The sequence below is a fragment of the Saccopteryx leptura genome, chromosome 2 (genome assembly GCF_036850995.1).
Source record: "Saccopteryx leptura isolate mSacLep1 chromosome 2, mSacLep1_pri_phased_curated, whole genome shotgun sequence".
Taxonomy (NCBI): Eukaryota; Metazoa; Chordata; class Mammalia; order Chiroptera; family Emballonuridae; genus Saccopteryx; species Saccopteryx leptura.
This window is the reverse complement of record NC_089504.1, coordinates 367,399,652-367,423,084: the sequence shown is the minus strand read 5'-3', so window position 1 is coordinate 367,423,084 and position 23,433 is coordinate 367,399,652. Positions and strand designations below refer to the sequence as shown.

Sequence of the window (23,433 nt, the reverse complement as noted above, 5' to 3'; positions counted from 1 at the left end):
TTAAGAGGAAAAATCAATGGAAAAATTTAACTTCTGCATAGCCACATATTCATGAAATATTTTTTAAAAAGTGATGGTAAATCTGATTTTAATTCCGGTAAATTTCCATTCACCCAAAAATGAATGAGAGGTCTACATGCTTTTTGTTCTGTTGAACTCCAAGAAAATACATGGGTCATTCGAACTTTTTATTTGATTTGTGCTGAGTGTTGCCTGCCCCCCAGCTTCCAGTGAGCGTGTTGCCTAGCAAGGAAGGCTGAATCCTCACTCCGGATTCCTTTTTTCTCCCTTGTTTTTTTTTTTGTTGTTTGTTTTTGTTTTTTTTAACTTATTCATTGATTTGGGAGAGAAACATTGATTTATTGTTCCACTTATCTTTGCATTAATTGGTTGATTCTTGTATGTGCCCTAAGAATTGAACCTGCAACCCAAGTGTATCAGTATGCTATTCTAACCAAGTGAGCTACCTGGCCAAGGCTCGTTTTGTTTTAAGTCAGTGTTTTAGTCACCATGTTTCTGCCAACACTGTAAACCTTTAGAAATGGTTAAATGATTGTTTTTATCTATAAAAAAAGAAATAAGACCAAAAAGTTGAAGAAGCTATGATGATATAGCCAGGTGTTTCTGAAACTTGAATAATAATGGATGGGCAAAAATGTATATGTAACAATGTTATGTAATAGGTAACAAACCTAAATCTATGTATAAAACCCTTTTATACATACATCACACATGTTATCAAACAAAAAGAACATTATAAAATACCTTTAAATACTAATAAAATAAAAATAAAGTCAAGCTAGTATTTCTTTAATATTGGAGGACATGGATTAGCTGAAACTTACCTGCTTTTCCAAACAAGATTTTGATAGTGCTACAGTTAGGTTGTCTGAGTTTGTTAATCCTGCCATTAGCTTTATAATAAAATTTTGTTGCTAATTTTTTTCTACTTGAACTAACCTTTATTCATAAGGCACTTTGGTCTCCATATTGTGTGACTCTGTAATTTTTGTAATGATAATAATAATGGCTAGCATTTATTGAATGTGAGCTATTGGGCAGACACTGTTTTAAATGCATTACTTATATTTTTTATTTAACACCCACAAGTCTATGAATGAAATGTTGTTATTAGCCTCACCTCACAGATAGAGAAGGTGAGGCACAGAGATATTAATTTGTCTAATGTCACAAAGCTAGTAGGTGGGGAAGCTAAACTAAGCCATCTGACTTCATGCTCTTAACCACTTGGTTACATTGCTCCCTTATTAATCATCAGTCCACCTTTATTAAATTTTGACAATTGAAGTAATATTTTGACAACAGTGTGATCATAAGCAGTCATAATGCAACACCAAAATCACATAGCAACACCCAAGTGGGTATTATGCTCATACGTGTTCCATATCATAGACCTAAAAACACAAAATGTAAAGATTCTTGTAGAGAATTTATGGTGTCATAAATAATAAATACAATGAGAAACATTGATTTGGAAGAATTTAAGAGAGGTGTTGAAACAGAACTTACTGTGTAAGACATTCACATGTCTTAATATAAATGATGATATTTATTGGACTACCAACTCTTCTTAAAGGAAGTAAGTTTGAATTATAGAAGGAAAAACATTTACAAAGTAGAATTACCTTTTGACAATAAAAACAGTTATGGATGTGGCTGACAAAGAAGGCCATAGAGTATCTGACATTGTACATCTAATGTGTAAATGGTTTCGGTACTCTTCTCCTGAGAGATGACATGGGGATGAGATAGATGGACTGCTTTGTAATATATAATATTAACGTACCAATGAAAAGGATATGCAGGTGAAGAAAGCTAAATATAGACAAATTAAAAAATCAGTGGAGGGAGTATAGTTGTAATCCAGGTAAATAAGGTTGTTTCAACTAAATATTAAAATGAGCTATAAACTTCCCAGCAGCTATAGCAGAAAAGTAAGTGTGGTGACTTTTTATACTTTTCAATGTCTGATGAAAAGAAGCATACCAATTCTAGTTTTGAAATCAAAGGTTAATTTACATTAAATGTATTCTGATAGTGACCTTAAATAAGTTGCTGCTTTTCTCTTAGTTTTCTTTTCTGTTAAGTAAGGCTCATCACATATCTTCAGTACATATGTGATAACAGTGCCAGACCCTTCCACCAGTAATGAGACACCAGTCAGTCCCCTTAGGTGCCTGGAGTGCTGATTGATGATGGCTTCTGGTTGGATTCCTCCTGGAAATTTATCTTTGCCCAAGGAAGCTGTCTCCTCCAAGGAGTGGTGGGATTCAAATAATTTTACAACCCATTCTCTTCCCTAATGACTGTTTTAAATATAAAAAGAAATACCGAAAGATAGTTTATTATTTCATGCATTTAATACTTAAATAAGAACAATAAAAGATGTATACAAAACTAGATTATGTTATAAGAGTTTTAAAATATTAATGAAACAATATTAAATAATACCTGACAAAAAACAATAAAACTGTTATGATAATTCCATATTGCTTTTTTGAAATTTATTCATTTAGAGAGAAGGGGGGAGAGGAGCAGGAAGCATCAACTCCCATATGTGCCTTGACCGGGCAAGCCCAGGGTTTTGAATGTTCCGGGTCAACACTATCCACTGTGCCTCCACAGGTCAGGCTCCATATTGCTTCCTGATTGGCATCCTCACTTGCACTTTTTTTCACCTATGAATGGAATGAAATTTACTATAGGCACTTAGAATATGCTGTTGTGCAGATGAACGTTAAATAAGAGTAAGAAATGTAAATTTGTGATTTCCACATTGGGCAGCTGCCCAGGTGCCCACCTTAGAGTGAACTCTGATTAGAAGTGCCGTTTTAACAACCAGTTCACTGAACTCAACAAAAAATTAGGTATTGGTTCTGCCGAACTGGTGTGAACTGGCTGAATCCCACCATTGCCTCCAAGGTTAGGCTCCCTGTCCTATGGCAGCCTGAGTCCACTCACTGGTCAGTGCCTAAATAAAAAAGTAAAGCCTCCTTGCTTCAATTCAGGACAACTCTGAAGAGCCATCCAAGTTCCATACCTCTCACTGGGATTAGCCCAGGCCTCTGTTCCAGCTGTCTTCAGTTCCTTTGCGCAGCCCTGCACCTTTTAGTCTCTCACAAGTAACTTCCTCCAAGTCTGTTATCTAGGACCCTCTCTTTTAGCTTTATTATAAAAACTAGGAATATCGGTTCTGGGCAGTTGGCTCAGTGGTAGAGAGTCAGCCCGGCATGTGGAAGTCCCAGGTTCAATTCTTGATCAAAGCACACAGGATAAGCACCCATCTGCTTCTCTACCCCTCCTCCCTCTCACCTCTCTCTCCTCTTCCTGCAGCCATGGCTCTTTTGGAGCGAGTTGCCCCAGATGCTGAGGATGACTACATAGCCTTGCTTCAGGTGCTAAGACGAGCTGGGTTGCTGAGCAATAGAGCAATGCCCCAGATGGGCAGAGCATCACCCCCTAGTGGGCTTGCCAGGTGGATCCTGGTTGGGGTGCATGAGGGATTCTATCTCTGCCTCCCTTCCTCTCACTGAATTAAAAAAAAAGTAAAAATAATAATTAGGAATAATAAATGTAAACTGCCTAGCCCAAATCTCAGCACACTGTGAGCACTAGGAAAATAGTACTTATGGTTTACCTTCATTACATGGGACATTGAGACACATAGGGAAAAGTTTGATTTTTGTAGAAGGTACAGACATTTTCATATGGCTGTTGCTGTTACCCATCCATGTTATAAAGGTAAGAATAAAGTATAAAAATCCTACCAAATCATTATAAAAAATATAATGATTGCCTAAATTTCTTTCTAACAACTTTCTAAATAAGTTCAGGATAGATGCATAACTTAAAACATGCTTATTTTCAGATTTTTCATAGGAAGGGTGTCAGATGTGTTCTTTTCATGCACTTATGACCTATAGTTTACACCATGTAAATGCAAACAAAAAATTGACTGAATCTTGACTTAATGCTTATACCCAGATATCTTTTTTTTTTTTTTTTTAAATGAGAGGCCAGGAGACAGACTCCCTCATGTGCCCTGACCAGGATCCACCCAGTGACCCTGGTCTGGGGCCAATGCTGCAATCAATATGAATCAGCCGAGCTACCCTCAGTGCCTGAGGCTGACCCTATGACTAACTGAGCTACTGGCTGCCAGAGGGGAATAAAGAGAAGGGAGAGGGGGAGGGGAAGAGAAGCAGATAGTTGCTTCTCATGTGTGCCTTGACTGGGAAATGGAACCGGGACATCTGCACACAGAGCCTACACTCTATCCACTGAGCCAACTGGCGAGGGCCATACCCAGACATCTTGATAGAGGATTTCTTTTTTTTTTTTTTTTTTTTTTTTTTAAGATTTTACTGTTTATTGATTTTAGATGGGAGAGAGAGACAAAGGCAGGGGAGGAGCGGGAAGTATCAACTTGTCGTTGCTTCTTATATGTGTCTTGACCAGACAAGCCCAGGGCTTTGAACTGGTGACCTCAGCATGCCAGGTTGATGCTTTATCCACTGTGCCTCCACAGGTCAAGTGGTAGAGGATTTCCAATAACCTTAATTTTTAGATGATTTTACCTGAGTGTCAAGATTATTTCTTTTTCCCGCAATCAAATACATAAAATTTACTAATGGGAAACTATTATAGATTATCTTTGCATTATAGATGGTAGTTTTTAGTGTCAACTGAAGGTCAGGTGTTGGTGTCATTTCAACACCAACAGGAATTCCCAGTTTGTGGTGCAGTGAAGAAGTAAACGTTTTAGTGCAAAGAGCTCAATTGTGACACACCAGGCTATGAAAACAGTATTGCTGTTAGGAGGCCCCAGGGCAAGGTCCCTCTCCAGCTAGGCAGCTCTGCTCTGTTCCTTGCTGGTCTGCCCTGGTCTGTGCCAGTCTGCTCTAACATGTGCTGGTTTTCTCTGGAGAGAGAGAGCTTTGGGGTTTCAGCTCTAGCTAGGGAAAGGCAGTCTTCACTGGAAAGGGAAAATGTACTTTCAGAGTCAGGGCTGAGTTTGACTTATACAGACAGAAGCCCTCACCCCTGGTCCCTGACTGGTCTGTCCTCATGCAAAGGAAGACGCCAAATCCTCACAGTTTGATTGGTCCATAGAACACTGTCCTGATTGGTCATAATGGAGCCTGCTCTGATTTGTCATTGAAGCAGCTGATGGGGATGTGGCTGCTTATCTCCAATTAGATGTGGAAAGTCTCAGTCTTCTTGGTAGAAACAGGATTCAAGAAACGCATTTATAAGGGCTGGCTTAGATGACAGGAACACAGTGCAAGCAGACAGCTTAGTGCAGGCTTCTCCCTGAAGTGCAGTTTGCAAGAGAGGCCCCTGTATAGACATGGTTGCTAGGCTGTTTTTTAAAATTTGAGCCCTGTTAGCCACCTGGAGCCCTTTTAGTAGGTATCTTCTTTCTCAAGATCCACTTTAATAAGAAAATAACTACAAAACTGAGAATAATGTTGTGAGCATATGAAAGGAATATAGCCTGGAGGGAGGGGAGGACCTGCTCTGCACAGCTTCCTATTTATTTATTTATTTATTGGCGAGAGGAGGGGAGATAGGCAGACTTTTGCCTGTGCCCTGACCAAGATCCCTGTCAACTTCTGTCTGTGGCCAATGCTCAAGTACTGAGCTATTTTTAGCACCTGAGGATGACTCTTGGACCAACTGAGCTATTCACAAGCTATCCTCAACACTGGGGCCATGCTCAAACAAATTGAGCCACTGGCTGAGGGAGGAGAAGTGATAAAGAAGGAGGAGAGGGAGGAGGAAAGAAGCAGATGGTCACTTCTCCTGTGTGCCCTGACCGGAAATAACACCTGGGACATTCGTACACCGTGCCGATGCTCTATCCACTGAGCCACCAGCCAGGGCCTGTTTAAAAGTTTCCCTTTTGCCTGACCTGTGGTGGCACAGTGGGTAAAGCGTCGACCTGGAAATGCTGAGGTCGCCAGTTCAAAACCCTGGGCTTGCCTGGTCAAGGCACATATGGGAGTTGATGCTTCCTGCTCCTCCCCCCCTTCTCTCTCTGTCTCTCTCCTCCCTCTCTCTCTCTCTCTCTCTCTCTCTCTCCCCCTCTCTCTCCTTTCTAAAAATGAATAAATAAATAAATAAAAAATTAAAAAAAAAAGTTTCCCTTTTAAACATTGGTCTCATGAATAGAGGAATGTACCATTGTATTTAGGGAGCAATACAATACAAATATAGCTGTGTGAGGTATTTTTGTAAGTTGTATGTGTACATATGTGCATGTGTAAATCTTAATTTTTAGACATGGTTGATTATGGAACAATTAGTATGTAATGCAGGATGTTTGTATGGGAGGACTTTAAAGATGATTCTCTTGAATCATCATATACTAGTTATCACACAGAAGTAAAAGATAACATTTTAAATATTATCTAAGAACCACTTTGAGATTGTGCCCCAGGGTGTAAGGTCAATCTTTTCCTGAGGAAAAGATTTGACAGATATTCTAATGTAGCAAGTTCAGAGGTGATAGAGGACGTCAGAGGAAAACAACCTCTAATGCAAGTCACTTCTTTACTAAACAGCTGATTTTTTTCCCTTTTATGGGGAAGAAGTTTTAGACAAATAGTGTTATGACTATCTTTGATGACTGTAACTACCTGTTGCCACATCTGTATGAAATAGTTAAGTAGTTCCGTATACTCTAAATTTTTTACCTGTTTTGTTTTAAGTAGAAAAGTGCTTGATTCCATGTTTTGAAGAATTCTTGTATCCCAAAGAAGTCCTTAAACGTGACCACACATATTAGGTATGGCTTTTATAGTGTTGCTGCCAGTATGAGCAATTGTATGAGTACTGTATAATATACCCACAGTAAAAGCTTTATGACCACGTGAATATAATTCCTTGAGCAGTGGAAGATGTTTATTTTTCACAATTAGTATGTCCTCCTTGCGCAAAACCCTCAGCTGCTAGCATGGAAGAACCCAGAAAACTTAAGGCTTGATACTACTCACTGAAAATCAAAATTTCCTAAATTATTTGTTCTATGCAAGAATCTCTCCCTCGTGAAGACAGTACTGACCAGTTATAGACATAAAAATGAGTCGTTGATAGCCAGTTTCGGGAGGAAGGACAAGCTGGTAGAATTCTGTCCTGAACAGTTCCCCACAGAGCGGGGCTCCATAGAGGTAAGATCTCGGTCGGTTTCTGGTGGTCGTTCTTTTGTTTGACTCTATTACAATCCAGGAAACAATTCCAGTCTTTTTTTCCCGCTTTGCTATCTTTAAAGGAACTACTCCATATTTTTAAAAAATATTTAATTTTTAAGGCTTAAGAAATAATAAAGTTTGAACAAGGCTGCAGAGCTTCATTTGGCAGATGGCCCCTCCCTTCCCCAAACAAGAATTTACGTTAATTCATTTACTATATTTCCCCCCCCCCTCCAAGTTAGAAGCAGGGAGGCAGTCAGACAGACTCCCACATGCACCCGACAGGGATCCACCCGGCACGCCCACCAGGGGGCGTTGCTCTGTTGCGGCCAGAGCCACTCTAGTGTCTGAGGTGGAGGCCACAGAGCCATCCTCAGCGCCCGGGCCAACTTTGCTTCAGAGGAGCCTCAGCTGCGGGAGGGGAAGAGAGAGATAGAAAGGAAGGCAAGAGGGAAGGGTGGAGAAGCAGATGGGCACTTCTCCTGTGTTCCCTGACCGGGAATCGAACCTGGGATTTCCACATGCTGGGTGGACGTTGTACCACTGAGCCAACTGGCCAGGGCCTACCTACTTAATGAATATGTTTAATGGTCCTTATGTGATGGGCCCTTTTCTGGGCTCAGAGAAACAGTGAACAGGGCAGACATAATCCCTACCTTATTGAGCTCACAATCTAGCAGCATAGTTTTCTTAAGAAACATTAACATTTTGTGGGCGGCATTTGGTAATTTTTATATGCCAGAACCCTTTTGAGGGAATACTCGTTTATCTTAGGGCCTTGGCTCCTCATTTGTTAAATGAGGAACTTGGACTAGATGATCTCTAAAGTTCTTTTCCATTCATAACTTCCATAATATTTTGCAAGTTGGAACCTGGTTTGTCATTAGAGCCTTAGGCAACTCCGCCCACATCCCTGTCAATCAATATATTACAGAAAGTTTTATAGGAGATATTGGCAAGGATAATGACATAGATAGGTAATAAATAATATCAAATGCTGCAGGAAACTCAAATGACTTAAGGACAGTTTGAGGACCATTTCTCTTTGTAATTAAGAAGACATTGCTGACCATAATATGAACAGTTTCATTGGAATAATAGATTAGACTTTGATCCCTTTGGGTTAAGAACTGAATAAATATAAGTACTGCCTATTCCTTTGAGACCTTTTAGTGTTAAAATGGGAAAATGTTAAAACTTAGCATTATGACTACTAAGGAAAATAGTCAAAACTTACTTTCCTATACATACTTGTTTCTAGATATGTGAATTTCCCTGTTTTAAGTTGTTACCTTGGGAAATTTATCTAGCATTTATATTGATATTAATCAGATAATGAATGGTCAAGTACTATGTGATAGAGTTGGAAGATAATCAGCATAACTGCTGAATCATTTAATATTGCTTATTTGCCACTTCAGAAAAATATTTCTTTCCCAGGAAATAGAAGAAAGTGCTATATTTTTGTAAAGAGTAAGTTGATATCCTTGTATGATTCTTTCAAGAAATGGGAATTTTGCTAATTTACCTTTTAAAGGAAATATTAATAGTGCTCTACCTAAATGAGCAGAATAGTGAGTAATATGGATAAATTGTACCTACACTGGATGTCCCGATCCTTAGAATCTCTTGTAAAACCTAAGACTTGAATGAAGTTTCCCTTATTCTGGGTTTCTGACCACTACCTGTTATATTCTTTTATGGAAGAAACAACTACATGGTACAGAGCAGAGGTTTTAACCTGAGGTTATTGTCTGGGCTCTTCAGAGAGTCTATGTTCCCCATGAAATTGTTTTGTATGTACATTTTTCTGGGGAGGAAATCTATGACCCAAATAAGTTAAGGATCTCTGCTCTGGAGAGGAAAAGGAAAAGGGAAATTTAAGAATATTCTTTCACTTGCCAAACTTTCCTGTGTAGCATTAAGAACTATGGGAGTGTGAAACAAGTGCTGTATTTTTATGTTTTGTTTTGGCGGGGGAGGAGGGTGTTTGGTTGATTTTAAAGGACTTAGGTGACTGGCAAGTCAGTTTGCCAGATTTAATGTATAGAAAACCTAAGAAAATAGGTAAAAGTTCTGCTGACCCCAGAGTCTTTCTTAAAGATAATGAATGAATGTGGTGTGTTACGTTGCCTCAATTAACTAAGAGCAGCTAGTAACCGTCAAAGTAAAGTAGTAATTAAGTTTAAAGGAAGAAGATAAATTTATTTCACAGAGTTTTTTGTTTTTTTGCTTCAAACTATATATCTGCTTAGGCTGAGGTATTGTTTTCAACCCTTCTATAATCAGTCACTGGAGATTTGCTCCCAGTGTAATTTCCCCTCTCTCTTGTGGAATATAATATGTGATTTTTAAGATTTTGTTTGCAAACAGGTGTATTCTTTAATCATTTGGGTTGAAAGAATGTCAAATTTGTCATAGTTAGTTGACAGAATGTTAAGAAACTATGTAATCCATTTCTAGTATGGCCAGTTTGGCAACTACATTTGAGAATCTGTTTCACGGCTTGTTTTTTCTTACAACGTTGTTTCCTGCTATTATAACCAAGCTGTCCTCCCTGCAGTTGGACTTTATTTTTTCATCTGACATCTTAAACTGATTGTGCCAGTCACTGTTTTCTACACAATATGTTTATATAACTATTACGCCTTATTTCTGTTTCTCCTTGTTGTATACCCTGTCCCACCTGTAGTCAGTTCTGTTAGAACAGTGGTTTTGTCATGGTGCTCATTTTATGATTGAATGAAATGGGGTAAATTTTGAGAAAATGATTGAGCCAGTAGCAGAATTAGTTGGCATATGCCCATATGATTTGCTTAGCTTGCTTTCTATCTTGGCATACCATGGAAGAATTCAGTTCTTCCTATTTCCTGACGGCCAAAGGAGGAATTGGAGGACACTGAAGCAAAAGAAACATTATTTTTACTTCAAAGGTAGTTTAATTAATGTCAGAAAGGGCTTTGATGAAACCACTGGCCCTACTTACAGATCTTATTTTCCAAGCCTTTCATTATATTATTTGCCCTTTTCTGAACTCTACAATTTCCCTCTTTTGTAGCTGGTTCGATGCCCAGAACTGAATGCTGTGCTCCAGCTGTGGCCTCACCGGTGCTGAATAGAGAGGAAGAGCCACCTTCATAGCTTACATGTGATTCCTCTGCTTATACAACCCAATACTGGATTTACTTACTTTGGCAAGATAGCTGCATTGTGCACTGTATTTAATGTTACGTGTACTGTAATCCTGGGTCTTTCTCTGCATTGCTGCCCTTAAACCCCCAGTCCTGCCCATCTAAAATTCCTGCTTTGTTTACCTCTCCCTCACTCCCCACCCCTGTAGATTCACCTTACATTCATCCACAATGAATGTCATCTTTATTCTCCCATTTCTTTTGCTCTGGTCTTGAACTTTGGCAAAACTTTCCTTCTATCTATAAATTGTCAGTTGTCAGCCATCTTATTTTTCTCCCTGCTTTGGTAATGGGACATCTTTCGAATCTTTTCTCTGGTTCTTTTCCTGGTGTAGTCATTAAACATTTGGCACAGTGGATTTAGTAAGCATTTCCTGGCATTTTTTCCAAATCAAATACCTATGAACACCTCTGATTTGGCCCCCTAATAGGTAGTTAGCCTACACTTTAGTTCCTCTGTCCAGGTTTCCTTGACTCCTCCTGACCTCTGTCCCTATGGCCTCATTCAAGATGCAGTGTGTCTCACAGCCCTTCCCACAGGGAGGAGACAGTAACCTCATTTTACCCTGGAAATTTCTAGCAATAAGGAAAGTGTTCTTTTAATTGTAAATAAAATAGTCTTTAATAACGTTGAGCAAATTTCTTCTCTTGTGAGATCTTAGTTTTTAAAAAGAGTGTTAGAGGTTCAATTACTAAATTTCTAAGATGAGTGAAGAAAAGGAAGAAGGAAGGGAAGCAAGGTTTTTGTACTGAGGAGGAAATAGGAAATGGTTCTCGGAGAAAAGCTCAACTGAGGATCCTGTTGGGTTTGGTTCAGCAGTCTGAAATGGGAGGTGAGACTTCGTTTTTCATAGATTCTGGAGCATTATCTTAGTTTTTGATTCAGAGCAGGCTTTTAAGTTGGTTTATTTAGACACACGCGATCATTTAAGTGTATGCTTCAGTTAGTCATTTAGTGTGTGGAAGCTGTAGCCTGTCTGATTTTTTATGAGTGATAAGAATTTGAAGGTCTCTGTATGTCCCTTTTATCCATTTCTAAAATCCCTCTAGTTTAACTAAATCCTAGTGTTTTTTATAGTAGCAGTCAAGGTGATGTTTGAGTTCTTACTTTTTTTTCTTTTTTAGTTAATGTGTTCTATCAAAACAGCCTCTCCTTGGAGCTGTAGTCTTGACTGAACCCAGAATGTGTCTCCTGTGTATTTAGGCTTTCAGAGAGTTCAATCAATTTGGAAATCTTTTCAACATTATTTCATTATATCAAATTTTATCATAATGATTTAGGATTACCAAACATTTTTTCCTTCACCCCTATTAGACATTTTACCTATCAGCATATTAACTATTAAAGTGTATCACACAAGTATACTACCAAGGAATATAAAATATATCACCTTACTGTTCTTCCATATCTAAAATCATTAGCTATTGCTAGTTTTCTTATTCACAATTATATAAACCAAGTCAAAATTTTAGCTCAATTTGTTGGTTTCAAAGAAAGTACATCTTTCCTGTGGTTTCCCACTATATTGTCAGAGATTGGTGGCTTTGATTATGCCTATGTCATGTCCTGATAAGGAACATTAGTTGTATTTCCTGACTTCTGAAGTAACCCTCAGTGACAGAGTTGACCAGTCTCTTCTGTGTGCTGAATGCTTTTCTCCAGGAAGCCAGGCAGTGGTAGTGTGGTTTACATCTCCATTTATGGCTCTGGAAGGGTGAAGGGGACATGACTGGGACTCTCCCTGTATGGTCCTTGGAGGAGTCAGAAAGAATGGTTGGGGTGTTCTTGGAGGCAGCAACCAGACATTGTGAGATAAAAATAAATTAGCAAGAGATGTTTGCAATTCCAATTCCAGTCTCTGCTAGGAGGGCAGAGGACACTGGGAAAGGGGAGTGTATATAGAAAGTCTGCTGAGATCTGCCGCAGGCATCTGTCTCCTTTTCTTGGAAGGGCTGCCCCTGACACATTTCCCAAGTTCATTTGTTCTAGAAAGTGTTGCTATGTACTTGTTACTATCCTTGACAAAGAGAAGGAAGGAACACTTTTAAAGAGTATATTAGCAGAAACCTTAGTTCTTTAAGTCATCATTTGAGGCACCAGAAGAGATCTGAGAGGGAGAATGAGGAAGGTGCTACCCAGAGATTAGGCCGGCTGGTATTAGGACAGGGTGATGCTAATCACCGCTCCATTTATGTCTGAGAAATATCATTATATGTGTCATGCTTTTATTATTCCTTTTGCCCATCTGGACTTCTGGCATCAAGGGACAGATTTACAACATATTTGACAGAGTGTTTTCTTTTGATTTGTGAGCTGTGATTTGAAAGTACTGAACTTTCATGGAGGCTCTATAAAGATTTTTGAGTTGTTTTAGTTTGGTAAGAACAGGTAATGTATTGGGGTGTGGAAAGTAATCTCATATTTAGGAGAAATTTACAGTCTGGCTAATGCATATACATTAAGTCTGAGGTGAACTGGGTTTGCACAGGTGTGTTAGGAAGTATTTGGGAGCCACCAGAGCCAAAGGGTCTTGTCTCAAGAAAACTCTCGGCGTGAAATCCAGTAAAGTGGAAGGAACAATGGGAGGCAGAGGTGGGGTAGAGAGTGAATGCAACTAAATTAAATTTGGAAGCTGGACCTAAGTCCTTGATTTATATTTTGCAATATCATATAAGATAGCATAAGTTGTGCCATTAAACTAAGGAAACTGGCTAATAATAAGAAGTATACCTTAGAAGACCATGAAGAAAATTGAAGGGTTGGACAAGATAATAAAAGTATTCAGGTTTTGTATGTGGACTTGCATAATGATATTTATTTGCTGTGAGCTACAAGGCAGGAAAAGAAGTGAAATAACACCTCTCTACCCCACTTCCTCCCCCAAAAAGATATTATTGACCTCATTTGTTGGTTTTGTTTGGCTGGCATTTTGAGTTGATAGAATAGACTGGTTTTATTGGCTGAGGTATTAGTGTATTGTTTCTTGAGACTGGACTCTGTAGCATATTGATTTGACCTCTTTTAAATTTTAGCAACATCCCCAAAAATAGATAGAGTGAGTTAGTAAGGAATATGGACTGTGTAAGGGATATGTTTAGGCAATTGTTTTGACCTTGTATTTCTTCTTAATCCAAAATAAGGAAAGTTATATTCTTTGCTTTGGGAAATTCTTCTTTCTGTCCTCCTTCCCTCACTTTTTCCAAATTCTGGCACAATAGCAGCTCTGTCTCTTCTGTGGCAGGTGTGCATCCTATTGGCTGGCTGGTATTTCTTGTTTTCTTTTTCTTTTTTTTTAATTCTTTTTAAGTGGGGGAGGGTATAAAATATGTGTATGGGATACATGCAATAATGTTGTAATGGTTTCTTGTTTAATGGATAATTAATTGCAAAATTATTGTTTGAATTATAACATGTTTGAGTAAATGCTAAATTAGTATTTTTTTCTAATATAATAATGAATTTGAAATCTAGCATTCCTGTAACAATGTGTCTGTGTTTGTCTGTTTATGTCTGTCTAATAGTAATTAATATCTGTGGTCCATAACTGGAAGAGGAAGTACAGCTTTAAAGGAATAACAAAAGACTTTGTGTCTTAGACCCTTCGCAGGTGTTACAGTCGGGTGAAAGAACATGGTGTTGGGAAAAGAAAGAGCAGTTACACATTTGAACAGTTGGAACAGGTGTTTGGTCAGGGAGGATGGGATGCTCAGCCCTGCCAGCCTGTACTTATTAACAGTAGTGGCTTGTACCAGGAGCTGGAGTCAGATGGCAGCACTATGGAGGAGTATTCACAGGAGGACTGGGGAAACCACAGTCAGGATCTCCATGGCTACCCAACAGATCAGGAATTGGGTAAGAAAGCCAATATATATGCTACTCGTGTGTGTCTATATATATATCTCTATGTGCACCGGGACTGGTACTGTTCCCACTGTCAGCACAAGGTATATAGCCAGTGTATTGGGGGCACTTTGGGTGCCCTTGGTTTAGCCTTAAACTGCCAGCAAGTGCTTGGTTTTGGGTCATTTGGTGACTTGAGTACCAGCTAACTTCCTAAACACACAAAAGAATTCTTCTTTCTGAGCTAAAAGGAAGCTTGGTGACAGAACCGCTGCAATTTTAAATAGCCCGCACCTTGTTCTGTGAGGCTGCCACGAGCATTGGCTCTGGCTCGGCGGCTGTAGATGGAACTTTTTCTGCCTTTCTCCCAAGTCCTTTTGTTTTTCTGTATGTAATTTGGGAAAGTGCCCCTCCGAGACTTCAGTCAGAACAAAATATGAAGGGAAGCCTCAGTTTATCTTAAAAAGGGCTCATATTTGAGTTTTATCAGCAGTCATATTCCTTCAGACTTCATTAAGGATCCCATCCCAACAATAGCTGTAATGATTTAGCCACAGTCTTAACATTAAAAATGGAAATAAAACTCCTGGTCATTGACCATAGCTCAGTTGGTGTTAGAGCATCGTCCCAAAGCACAGAGACTGCCAGTTCGATCTCCAGTCAGGGAACATTAGGAAAAGCTCAATGTTCCTATCTCTCTCTCTCTCTCTCTCTCTCTTTCTCTCTGTCTCTCTCTCTTTCTTCCCCTTACTTTTTTGCTAAAGTCAATTAAAGTTTAAAAAAACAACAACAACCTCCTGGCCATCAAATCTGAACTTGTGTGGCCTAATTATGAGTAAGTTGCTTTTTGTAGTTAATGCTCCAGAATTGATTTTCATGATTTGGAAGTACTGATCAAGTTTCTGTTGCAGCTATTGTACCTTAATAGCAAGCTGTATAAAGAGAACTCACTTTTAAGTAAATGCTGTTACTCCTGTGAGGTTCTCAGGCAACCCCCAGGAAAAGGTAGTAGGAACCACACTATCAGTGTAGTTCCTCAGCTCAAGATAGAAGTCCAAGGGACACTGTTTTACAGAATTCCTGATGACAGAGAAATGCTAATTTAAAAGAAACAGGGTTAAATGCTAGTATTTCTTATGAATGATGTTTTTTGTTTAATTTCTCAAATATTAGAAGAGAGAGGGAGAGAAAAAATTGTTTAAGGCTAACACAATTTGAGAGAGATGTAAAGAATAAAAAGGGCAGATGCTAAGTGATTACTACCTCTTAATTTCAAAACAGTAACAAGGCTAAATTACTTTGGCATCCCATAACTCTGGTTTTGCCATAGAAAGTAAAGTCACCAAATTCTTTGGGAAATAATAACATGCAGAATATGTTAATCCTTATATTGGAAAAATAATTGCCCTGTAAAATCTACATAGAAAATCTAAACATTGCAGAATTATTTTCATTTTTTGAATTAATTTTAATGGGGTGACATTGATCAATCAGGGTACATAGGTTTAAAGAAAACATCTCCAGGTTATTTTGACATTTGATTATGTTGCATACCCCCACCCAAAGTCAAATTGTCTTTGGTCACCTTCTATCTGGTTTTCTTTGTGCCCCGCCCCTCCCCCAACCCCCCCCCCCCCATAACCACCACACTCTTGTCCATGTCCCTGAGTCTCATTTTTATGTCCCGCCTATGTATGATTTTCATTCCTGTTCCTTTAAAAATCATGTTTGCAGCAAAATTAAGCTTTAAGCTCCTACTTACAAACCTACTGGTGACCTTGAAAAATTTTATACTTGTAGAGCTGGTTTCTGATCCTGCATATAAATGTATGCATCTCATTATATAAGAGTTATATTTTTAAATCTGGCATTGGGCAGTGTTTGAAAGTAGAGTTAGGTCTGTGAATTGGGAAGTGTGGAATAAGCAGTAAACATATATCTACTTATCTACATAAATGTATGACACCACTTAGGAAAATATAATTTGTTTCAAAAACTTTGCTTTTCAGATGAAATGCCTGTCACAAAGAGAACATTAAAAATAAAACAAGAGTCTTCTGAAGAAGCACAGTAAGTAGATACTTCCATTTCTACAAAGTGTATTTAAGTTTAATGGGAAGATGCTCCCTCAGCCATTTCACTGGGAGCATGTCTAGTCATTCTTCCTTATTTTCTTAGCTTAAGGTTTCCAGTGGTTAATCTAAAATGTTGAGACTTTTGTGTATAACAAGAAGAAATGAATGTTACATGAAAATAAGCACGTTATTGCGTTAACCTGTGTATGGATGTGGATACCTGGATGTTTAAATTAGGTAGAAAGGTGAGTCACTGGACCCTGAGTTTATCTGGTTTTCGGTGAAATAACAGGAGGCCTAGAGAGACATTTAAATTTCTTATCATATTACATATTGGGAATCAAGAGCCAGTTCTTAGATGACCTTGTTATGCATTTGGAAAAGAAAGCAGTGACAGGTTGAAAGACTAAAGATGTCCAAGGGCCAGGGTCCTTCACTGGCGGGCATCATCTGATCTTTCCCCTGAGAGTTTAGCATTATCTCTTCTTTAAGGACCTCACCGTACTCTGAGTTTCCAGTGATACTATGTTTGCAGTTCTTTTAAATAATTTTAAGTAAGTCTCTGGTGAAATTTAATTATTGAGGGGACTGGATTTAAAGGCTAAGGAGGAAAGTGAGGAACATCACTGTTTGCACCTGGCAGCTTTGGAGCTGCCCCCACCCATTTGTTCTGATGCGCTTTCCTCACACACCTGGTCCTGAGGTTTGAGAGATGGTGGAGAAAAAGTAAAAAAGGAAGACGTAAAGTGGAGAGGACTATGATAGGTAACAAGTAACACAACAAAGAAATACTGTTAGTTATTTTTATTCAGTGAACCACCACCACCACCTCTTTAAAATGTTTGTTCCTTTTTCAGAATATCTCTTTGGAACCAAAGAATTCCCAGTGTCAGCTGATTCCGTGTCTGGGGCAAGGGTGAAAGTTTAGGGATCAAGAATTAATTGTTCCCCAAAATTGTAACCATTTCCTACTCATTAAAGTGTATGACTTAAATCAGTGTGTTTAAGGCCATCTCTTGTTGAAAGGTAGGTCTCTTTTAAAATTATGACATCAAAGTGTCCCAAAGGAAGGGTAACTTTGCTGAGTATTTTAAAAAATGAATCTTTTAAAAATCCATTCCTTCAGATCCCTATTCTCCAAAGAGGCCATCATTTCTTTCACTAAATTGTCCCATGTCCCTTTAACCACGTGGAGTCTGCAGAGGAGACTCAGTTGCCATAACTAGGGGTGAACCCAAACTTCACAGAATTGGTGCCACCAACCCTAAACTACCCAGACTTTTCCCATGGTTAGGATTTCAGAATTCAGGAAATGTGACCATTGTCAGGGACAGTTTCAACTCTAGTTCTCCTTGTGCCCCACCACTTTGAGTCTCAAGCCCATGGAGCTGCAGGCTGATCAAGGGGATAGGAAACTGAACAGGCTCCGCAGAAATATTTAGCCTGTGCTGCCTCTTCTCCAGGTGTAAGCTCACATTTTATTCTCCAGGGCAGGTTTCCTCAGTGCTATTCCTTACTGATGATTTAGGGCTCTGATAGTGCTGAGTAAAATAATTCATTTGGGCATTGGATTTATTTCTCTGTAGGTGTGGTGTAAGTGGGATCACCCTTAACTACCTGATGTAACCTATAGTAAAATACCATCCTTCATCCATGAAGAAGAGTCACGTATTCTTCTTTATTCAACATTTATATATCAAGTACTGACTGTATGTAAGGCATTGGGATACATCAGTGAGCAAAAATCTCTGCCTTCCATCTCAATTCCTTAGCCTCGTCCTCCTTGAGATCAGTAAAATATTTCAAAAGAGACAAGGAAGGATGGTGGCTATAAAAGACAGTTGTTTTTCTTAAAACATTGACCCATGCAGAAACATAGTCCTATATCTTAACCTCACAAGCAGCACAGTATAAATATTACAAACTGATTAAGTGCTGCTCTAGCTGGTTGGCTCAGTGGTAGAACATCAGCCCAGTGCGTGGATGTTCCAGGTTCAATTCCCAGTCAGGGCACACAGGAGAAGCGACCATCTGCTTCTCCACCCCTTCCCCTCTCACTTCTCTCTTTCTCTCTCTTCCCCTCCTGCAGCCATGGCTTGATTGGAGTGAGTTGGCCCTGGGTGCTGAGGATGGCTCCATGGCCTTGCCTCAGGCACTAAGAAGAGCTCAGTTGCTGAGCAACAGAGAAATAATAATTAAGATGTTCATTATTTTAAGTGATACTAGATGCCTTTCTGAGTACACATTCTTCACTTGCTTTTGGTAGTTAGGTTTGAAGGCCATCATGTGTGTCATAATAGCTACTTAAAACAATTATGGTCCTTGAATTTCTGAAGTTGTAGGGTCTTATATATATATCAATAGTTGCTAAGATTAATACAGCCAGCCTGTATAAATCATGGAAAGCAGTTTATCATTAATTTGTAGGAACTTCCTAGGGGAGAGTGTTTTTCAGATTTTAATACTGTGGTTATCTAGACCTGCCCTAATACGGAAGCTACTAATCACGTGTGTTTATTTAATTGTGATTTCAAATTATAATTAGAACTTTAATACCTTACACTAGCCACATTTTAAGTGCTAATGGTTACTATATTGGACAGCACAGATTAGAATATTTTCATCATTGGGAAAGTTCTGTTGGACAGTGCTGATCCAGATACCTGAGGAATTTGATTTTTATTTCTCATTCTAGGAAGAGAGACATCATGCAAAATATTGTGCAGATTTTGGAATCAGTACAGTTGAAATGGGAACTGTTTCAGAGCTGGACAGACTTTTCAAGGCTTCATCTTTCTAATAAACTGGCCATTTTTGGGATTGGTTATAACACCCGTTGGAAAGAGGATATCCGCTACCATTATGCTGAGATCAGCTCCCAGGTGCCCCTTGGCAAACGACTCCGGGAGTACTTCAACTCCGAGAAGCCTGAGGGACGGATCATTATGACCCGCGTGCAGAAAATGAACTGGAAAAATGTTTACTACAAGTTTTTAGAGATCACTATTAGTGAAGCTAGGTGCCTAGAGCTGCACATGGAAATTGACTGGATACCCATTGCCCACTCCAAACCAACTGGTGGGAACGTTGTTCAGTATTTATTGCCAGGAGGCATTCCGAAAAGCCCAGGCCTTTATGCCATTGGCTATGAAGAATGTATTGAGAGGCCCTCTTCGCCCCACATGGAGCAGAGTTCCCTGGACCCAGGAAAGGAAGGCAGAGTTGACTTGGAAACCCTTTCAGCACAAGCCTCATTACAGGTGGAAATAGAACCCACCCGAATTATCTATTGCTACCTCGGGATTGCTGAGGTGAGGACTCTGCAGCAGTGCTTATTTTTACATTTCCAAGCAAATACCAAAACCTTCAGCAAAGATTGGGTTGGTATTAATGGATTTTTGTCTCAGAACTGCATTGTGGATCCTGGAGTCTCCCCCAAATCCATCTACATCAAGTTTGTGGAAGTAGAGAGGGATTTTCTCTCCGCTGGCTCTTTAGTTGAGTGCCTGGAAAAAGCCATCGGATACCCCTTAAAGTTTAACAACTGAATGTCATCCTTCATAAGGATTGGGTTTTTACCCCCCTCTTCTCACTTCCCATCACCCAGACTGTCCCTCATCCAGATGCTGCCATCAGACTCTTCATGGAAATGTTTTCCACGATTGGGCCAGTACAACTTCTAAAGAATCACAGTAGACTTTGAGAAACAAAATAGACCTCACCTGACAATGCTCATTTTGAGCAAACAAGATTTACAGCGAAGCTGCATGGTGGGTCAGCTGTTTTTTAAAAACAAAAAATTTTTAAATGGATATTAGAGCCCTAATATAAACAAATGTAGGTACATTCCATATTGGACAAAACTTATACTTTGAGTTTCATATGAAATTGAAAAATTGTATTTTTTCACAATGTTTCATTTTTACACATCTCTATGTCTCTATATAAGTATTATTTACAACCCTGAATAAATAAGCAATAGATAATGACAAGTTAAATCTTGAGTCACAGTAAATAAGACTGTTTTTCAATATCACTTTTAGCTACTATTGTATATAATTTAGTTTCATTTTTTTCACCAACCAAGTGTTTTGCTACTCCCAATCAGTGTTGCCTGCAAAGACCTTTGTTTCTGTGATGTACCAACTTTATGGTTGTATTGACGTTTAAACTTTAAAAAAAAAATTAAAGTAATTCTTGGCCTCTTGGTGTACTGGTTGAGCTTTTTATAGCAGAGTGTGGCCATGTGGGCAGTGAGCACTGTGCTCTGACTTACTGCTAAGAATGAAAAGAAGACACACAGCAGGATATCTTCACTTTCTCTCACCCTCTGCACCCTCTGATCAATGTCATTATTTCTTGGCCATTTTGTATTTCCTTTTTAAAAATGACTGGGATATTCCTTCTGACCCTAAATACATTAATGCATAAAAAACCTTTCATTCCTCAGCTTTATACTCAGTAACCAAGGGCAGCTCTCTCAAGGCGTCAAGTGGAGAATTGATGTCATTGTATTGCCAATAAAAAAGGAGAGAAGATCCAAAAGAAACATCCAAAAAGGTTTTTAAGTGATCCATAGGATAGGAAACTGTGAGGTATCAGTCCATAAAGAAGGGAAGTGTCACGTTTAGACCTTTCAGAGATTTCCATGGGTCAACTAGCATTCTACTTAGAAGTTAGAGCTAAGAGCCAGCTTACTAGTAGGGTAGTCAGGGACTTGTTAGGTTTGTTATTTATCTTTAATGATTCCCTAACATCTCTTAGGTGCTCTACTTAAATGGACTGCAAATCCAGGAAAGAGCTATAATTCTCCCTGGCTTTCTATACTATTGAAGATAAAATTGCATATTGATGAAAAGTATTCTTTTCTTTCCCAACACCAGTGATTTTCTCATCTTGATACCTCTGGTTGACTGGTGCTTATTTATCTTTTTTTTTTTTCTTTTCTTTTAGCAAGAGCAAGAGAGGGGGACAGACAGACAGGAAAGGAGAAAGATAAGCATCAGCTTAGTTGGGGCACCTTAGTTGTTCATTGATTATTTTCTCATACCTTCCTTGACTGGGGTAGGGGGCTCCAGCCGAGCCAGTGACCCCTTGCTCAAGCCAGCAACCACGGGGTCATGTCTATGATCCCACGCTCAAGCTGGGTGAGCCTGTGCTCAAGCTGGCGACCTTGGGGTTTTGAGCCTGGTTCCTCAGTGTTCCAGGCCAATGCTCTATCCACTGCACCACCTCCTGGTCAGGCTTATTTTTCTAATGGCTAGAGAACTTGTAATCAAAAGGATGATTTTTATTAATGTCATTTGAATGTACGTTTATGGAGTTGGCTAATGTCTAATGTGAGCTGATAAAAATGAGTGCTAGTTCAGATTATAAATAGTCTAGAATGTTTGATTTTAGCACCTCTTCTCCCTGGGCACAGTCTGCAGGTACAAGCCTTAGGAAACTCTCATGAGTTTATTTTTCTTTGGAACTTGAAATTACAGTCAAGCCTGAGGCTCCATTGACCATCTCATAACAATAATCTCACAGTATTCAGTGATAAGTGCTACCAAAAAAAAAAAAAAAGCAAAGCATTATTACCAGTACTGCAAGGCAACCCCAAAACTTTGCCACAGACCAACCCCAAAACTCAAGTTATGCTTCATGCACTTTTTTTCAATCCCACTTTCCATTGGTATTAAGTACATAGCTCGAGCAGAGCATTTTGTGAACATTGCTTGAGGTGTTTTAGATCTACTTCACACCTCACATTACTGAGAATGGGGCACTGTCAGGCCACTGTGAGCAGCATGGGGACGATGGCAAGACTGGTTCAGTCGATGATTTCAGCACTGGCCTTCAGATGGGTGAGCAATAGGGGCAAGAGGACAGAGCTAAGCATTGAGAAATAAAGACTTGGGAATAAAGTAGCTGGTTAATACTGAATATCCGGTCACTTTGGCCAGAACATTCTAGAAAAGAGGACAACTGAATGTCAGATAACTACATAAGCATTGCTAAAAACAAAAAGTGGGCTATTTAGACCTTAATGAAGTTTTATAATTGATTGAAATGGGATGGAAACACCATATTCAAACATAAGAATCGGCACTAGAAAATACTTTAGCGATATGAGATATGACTAGGAGAAACGCTAGTGACCTGTAAGTCTCTTAACATGGAACTAAGTTCTTGCACACACCATGGTTATACTGGCAGTTCCCAGGTCCCTCATAGGTCATCTGTCCCAATGTTCTCATTTTACACAAAGGAGCAGTGTTCACCCTAAAATACTTCTTGGCAAAATGTTAAGTAATGGAGCTGCTCTGCTAACTTCTACCATTTGACTGCCTCAGGGTCAGAAGGGTTTGGAATAGGAGATAGTGTGGAAATTCTTTTTTTTCCCTTTTTTAAAAGATTTTACTTACTGATTTTAGAGAGAGAAAGGGGATAGGTGGGAAGCATCAACTTGTATTTGCTTCTCTTATGTGTCTTGCCTGGAGCCTTGAACCAGTGTCTGCAGATTGCCAGGTCAGCACCTCATCCACTACGCCACCACAGGTCTTTGGAATAAGGGCAGTGAAAGAGTCCTGAAGTGATGGCGCTGTGTCACATGGAAACATTAATTGCCTACAGATCTTTAGTTGCAGCTTTACTTGCAGCATTGCAAATTATTTGGGATCCAAATTCTGAAGAAAAAGCTACAGAGAATAAGTGTTGAGACTATACCTTAGGGAGCACTTAACAGGGATGAGTGTAGTCTACGTAATTAGGTGCTGTGGTATTCCTGGGATAGACAACCAAGAGACTGCTGCATTTCTGTAGTTACTTTTTGGGGGTGACAGCCTTGGCATGGAAACAAAGGAGAAATGTTTTTTGTTTTATTTTTAAAGAGACAAGAGAGAATCAGAGAGAGGGATAGACAGGAATGGAGATGAGAAGCATCAATCATTAGTTTTTCGTTGTACATTGCGACACCTTAGTTGTTCATTGATTGCTTTCTCATATGTGCCTTGACTGCAGGCCTTCAGCAGACCGAGTAACCCCTTGCTTGAGCCAGCGACTTTAGGCCCAAGCTGGTGAGCTTTTTCCTCAAACCAGATTAGCCTGCGCTCAAGCTGGTGACCTCG

General features: G+C 39.2%; 1 protein-coding gene across 12 annotated transcripts in view; it reads left to right on the top strand.

Moving 5' to 3' along the window:
* Positions 1-20,517, top strand: part of MSANTD2 (Myb/SANT DNA binding domain containing 2) — a 33,551-nt gene extending 13,034 nt beyond the window's left edge. For 2 of the 12 annotated variants that reach the window (XM_066365110.1, XM_066365119.1), the window contains exons 2-4: positions 14,159-14,258; positions 16,256-16,316; positions 19,017-20,517. In XM_066365110.1, coding sequence (XP_066221207.1) covers positions 14,159-14,258; positions 16,256-16,316; positions 19,017-19,869 — 1,014 coding nt within the window. In that variant the 3' untranslated portion in view covers positions 19,870-20,517. Of the gene's footprint in view, positions 1-10,272; positions 14,259-16,255; positions 16,317-19,016 lie in introns of those variants that run through there. The other 10 variants (XM_066365118.1, XM_066365109.1, XM_066365117.1 and 7 more) reach the window with 10 other exon arrangements.
* Positions 20,518-23,433: the final 2,916 nt, after the last annotated feature.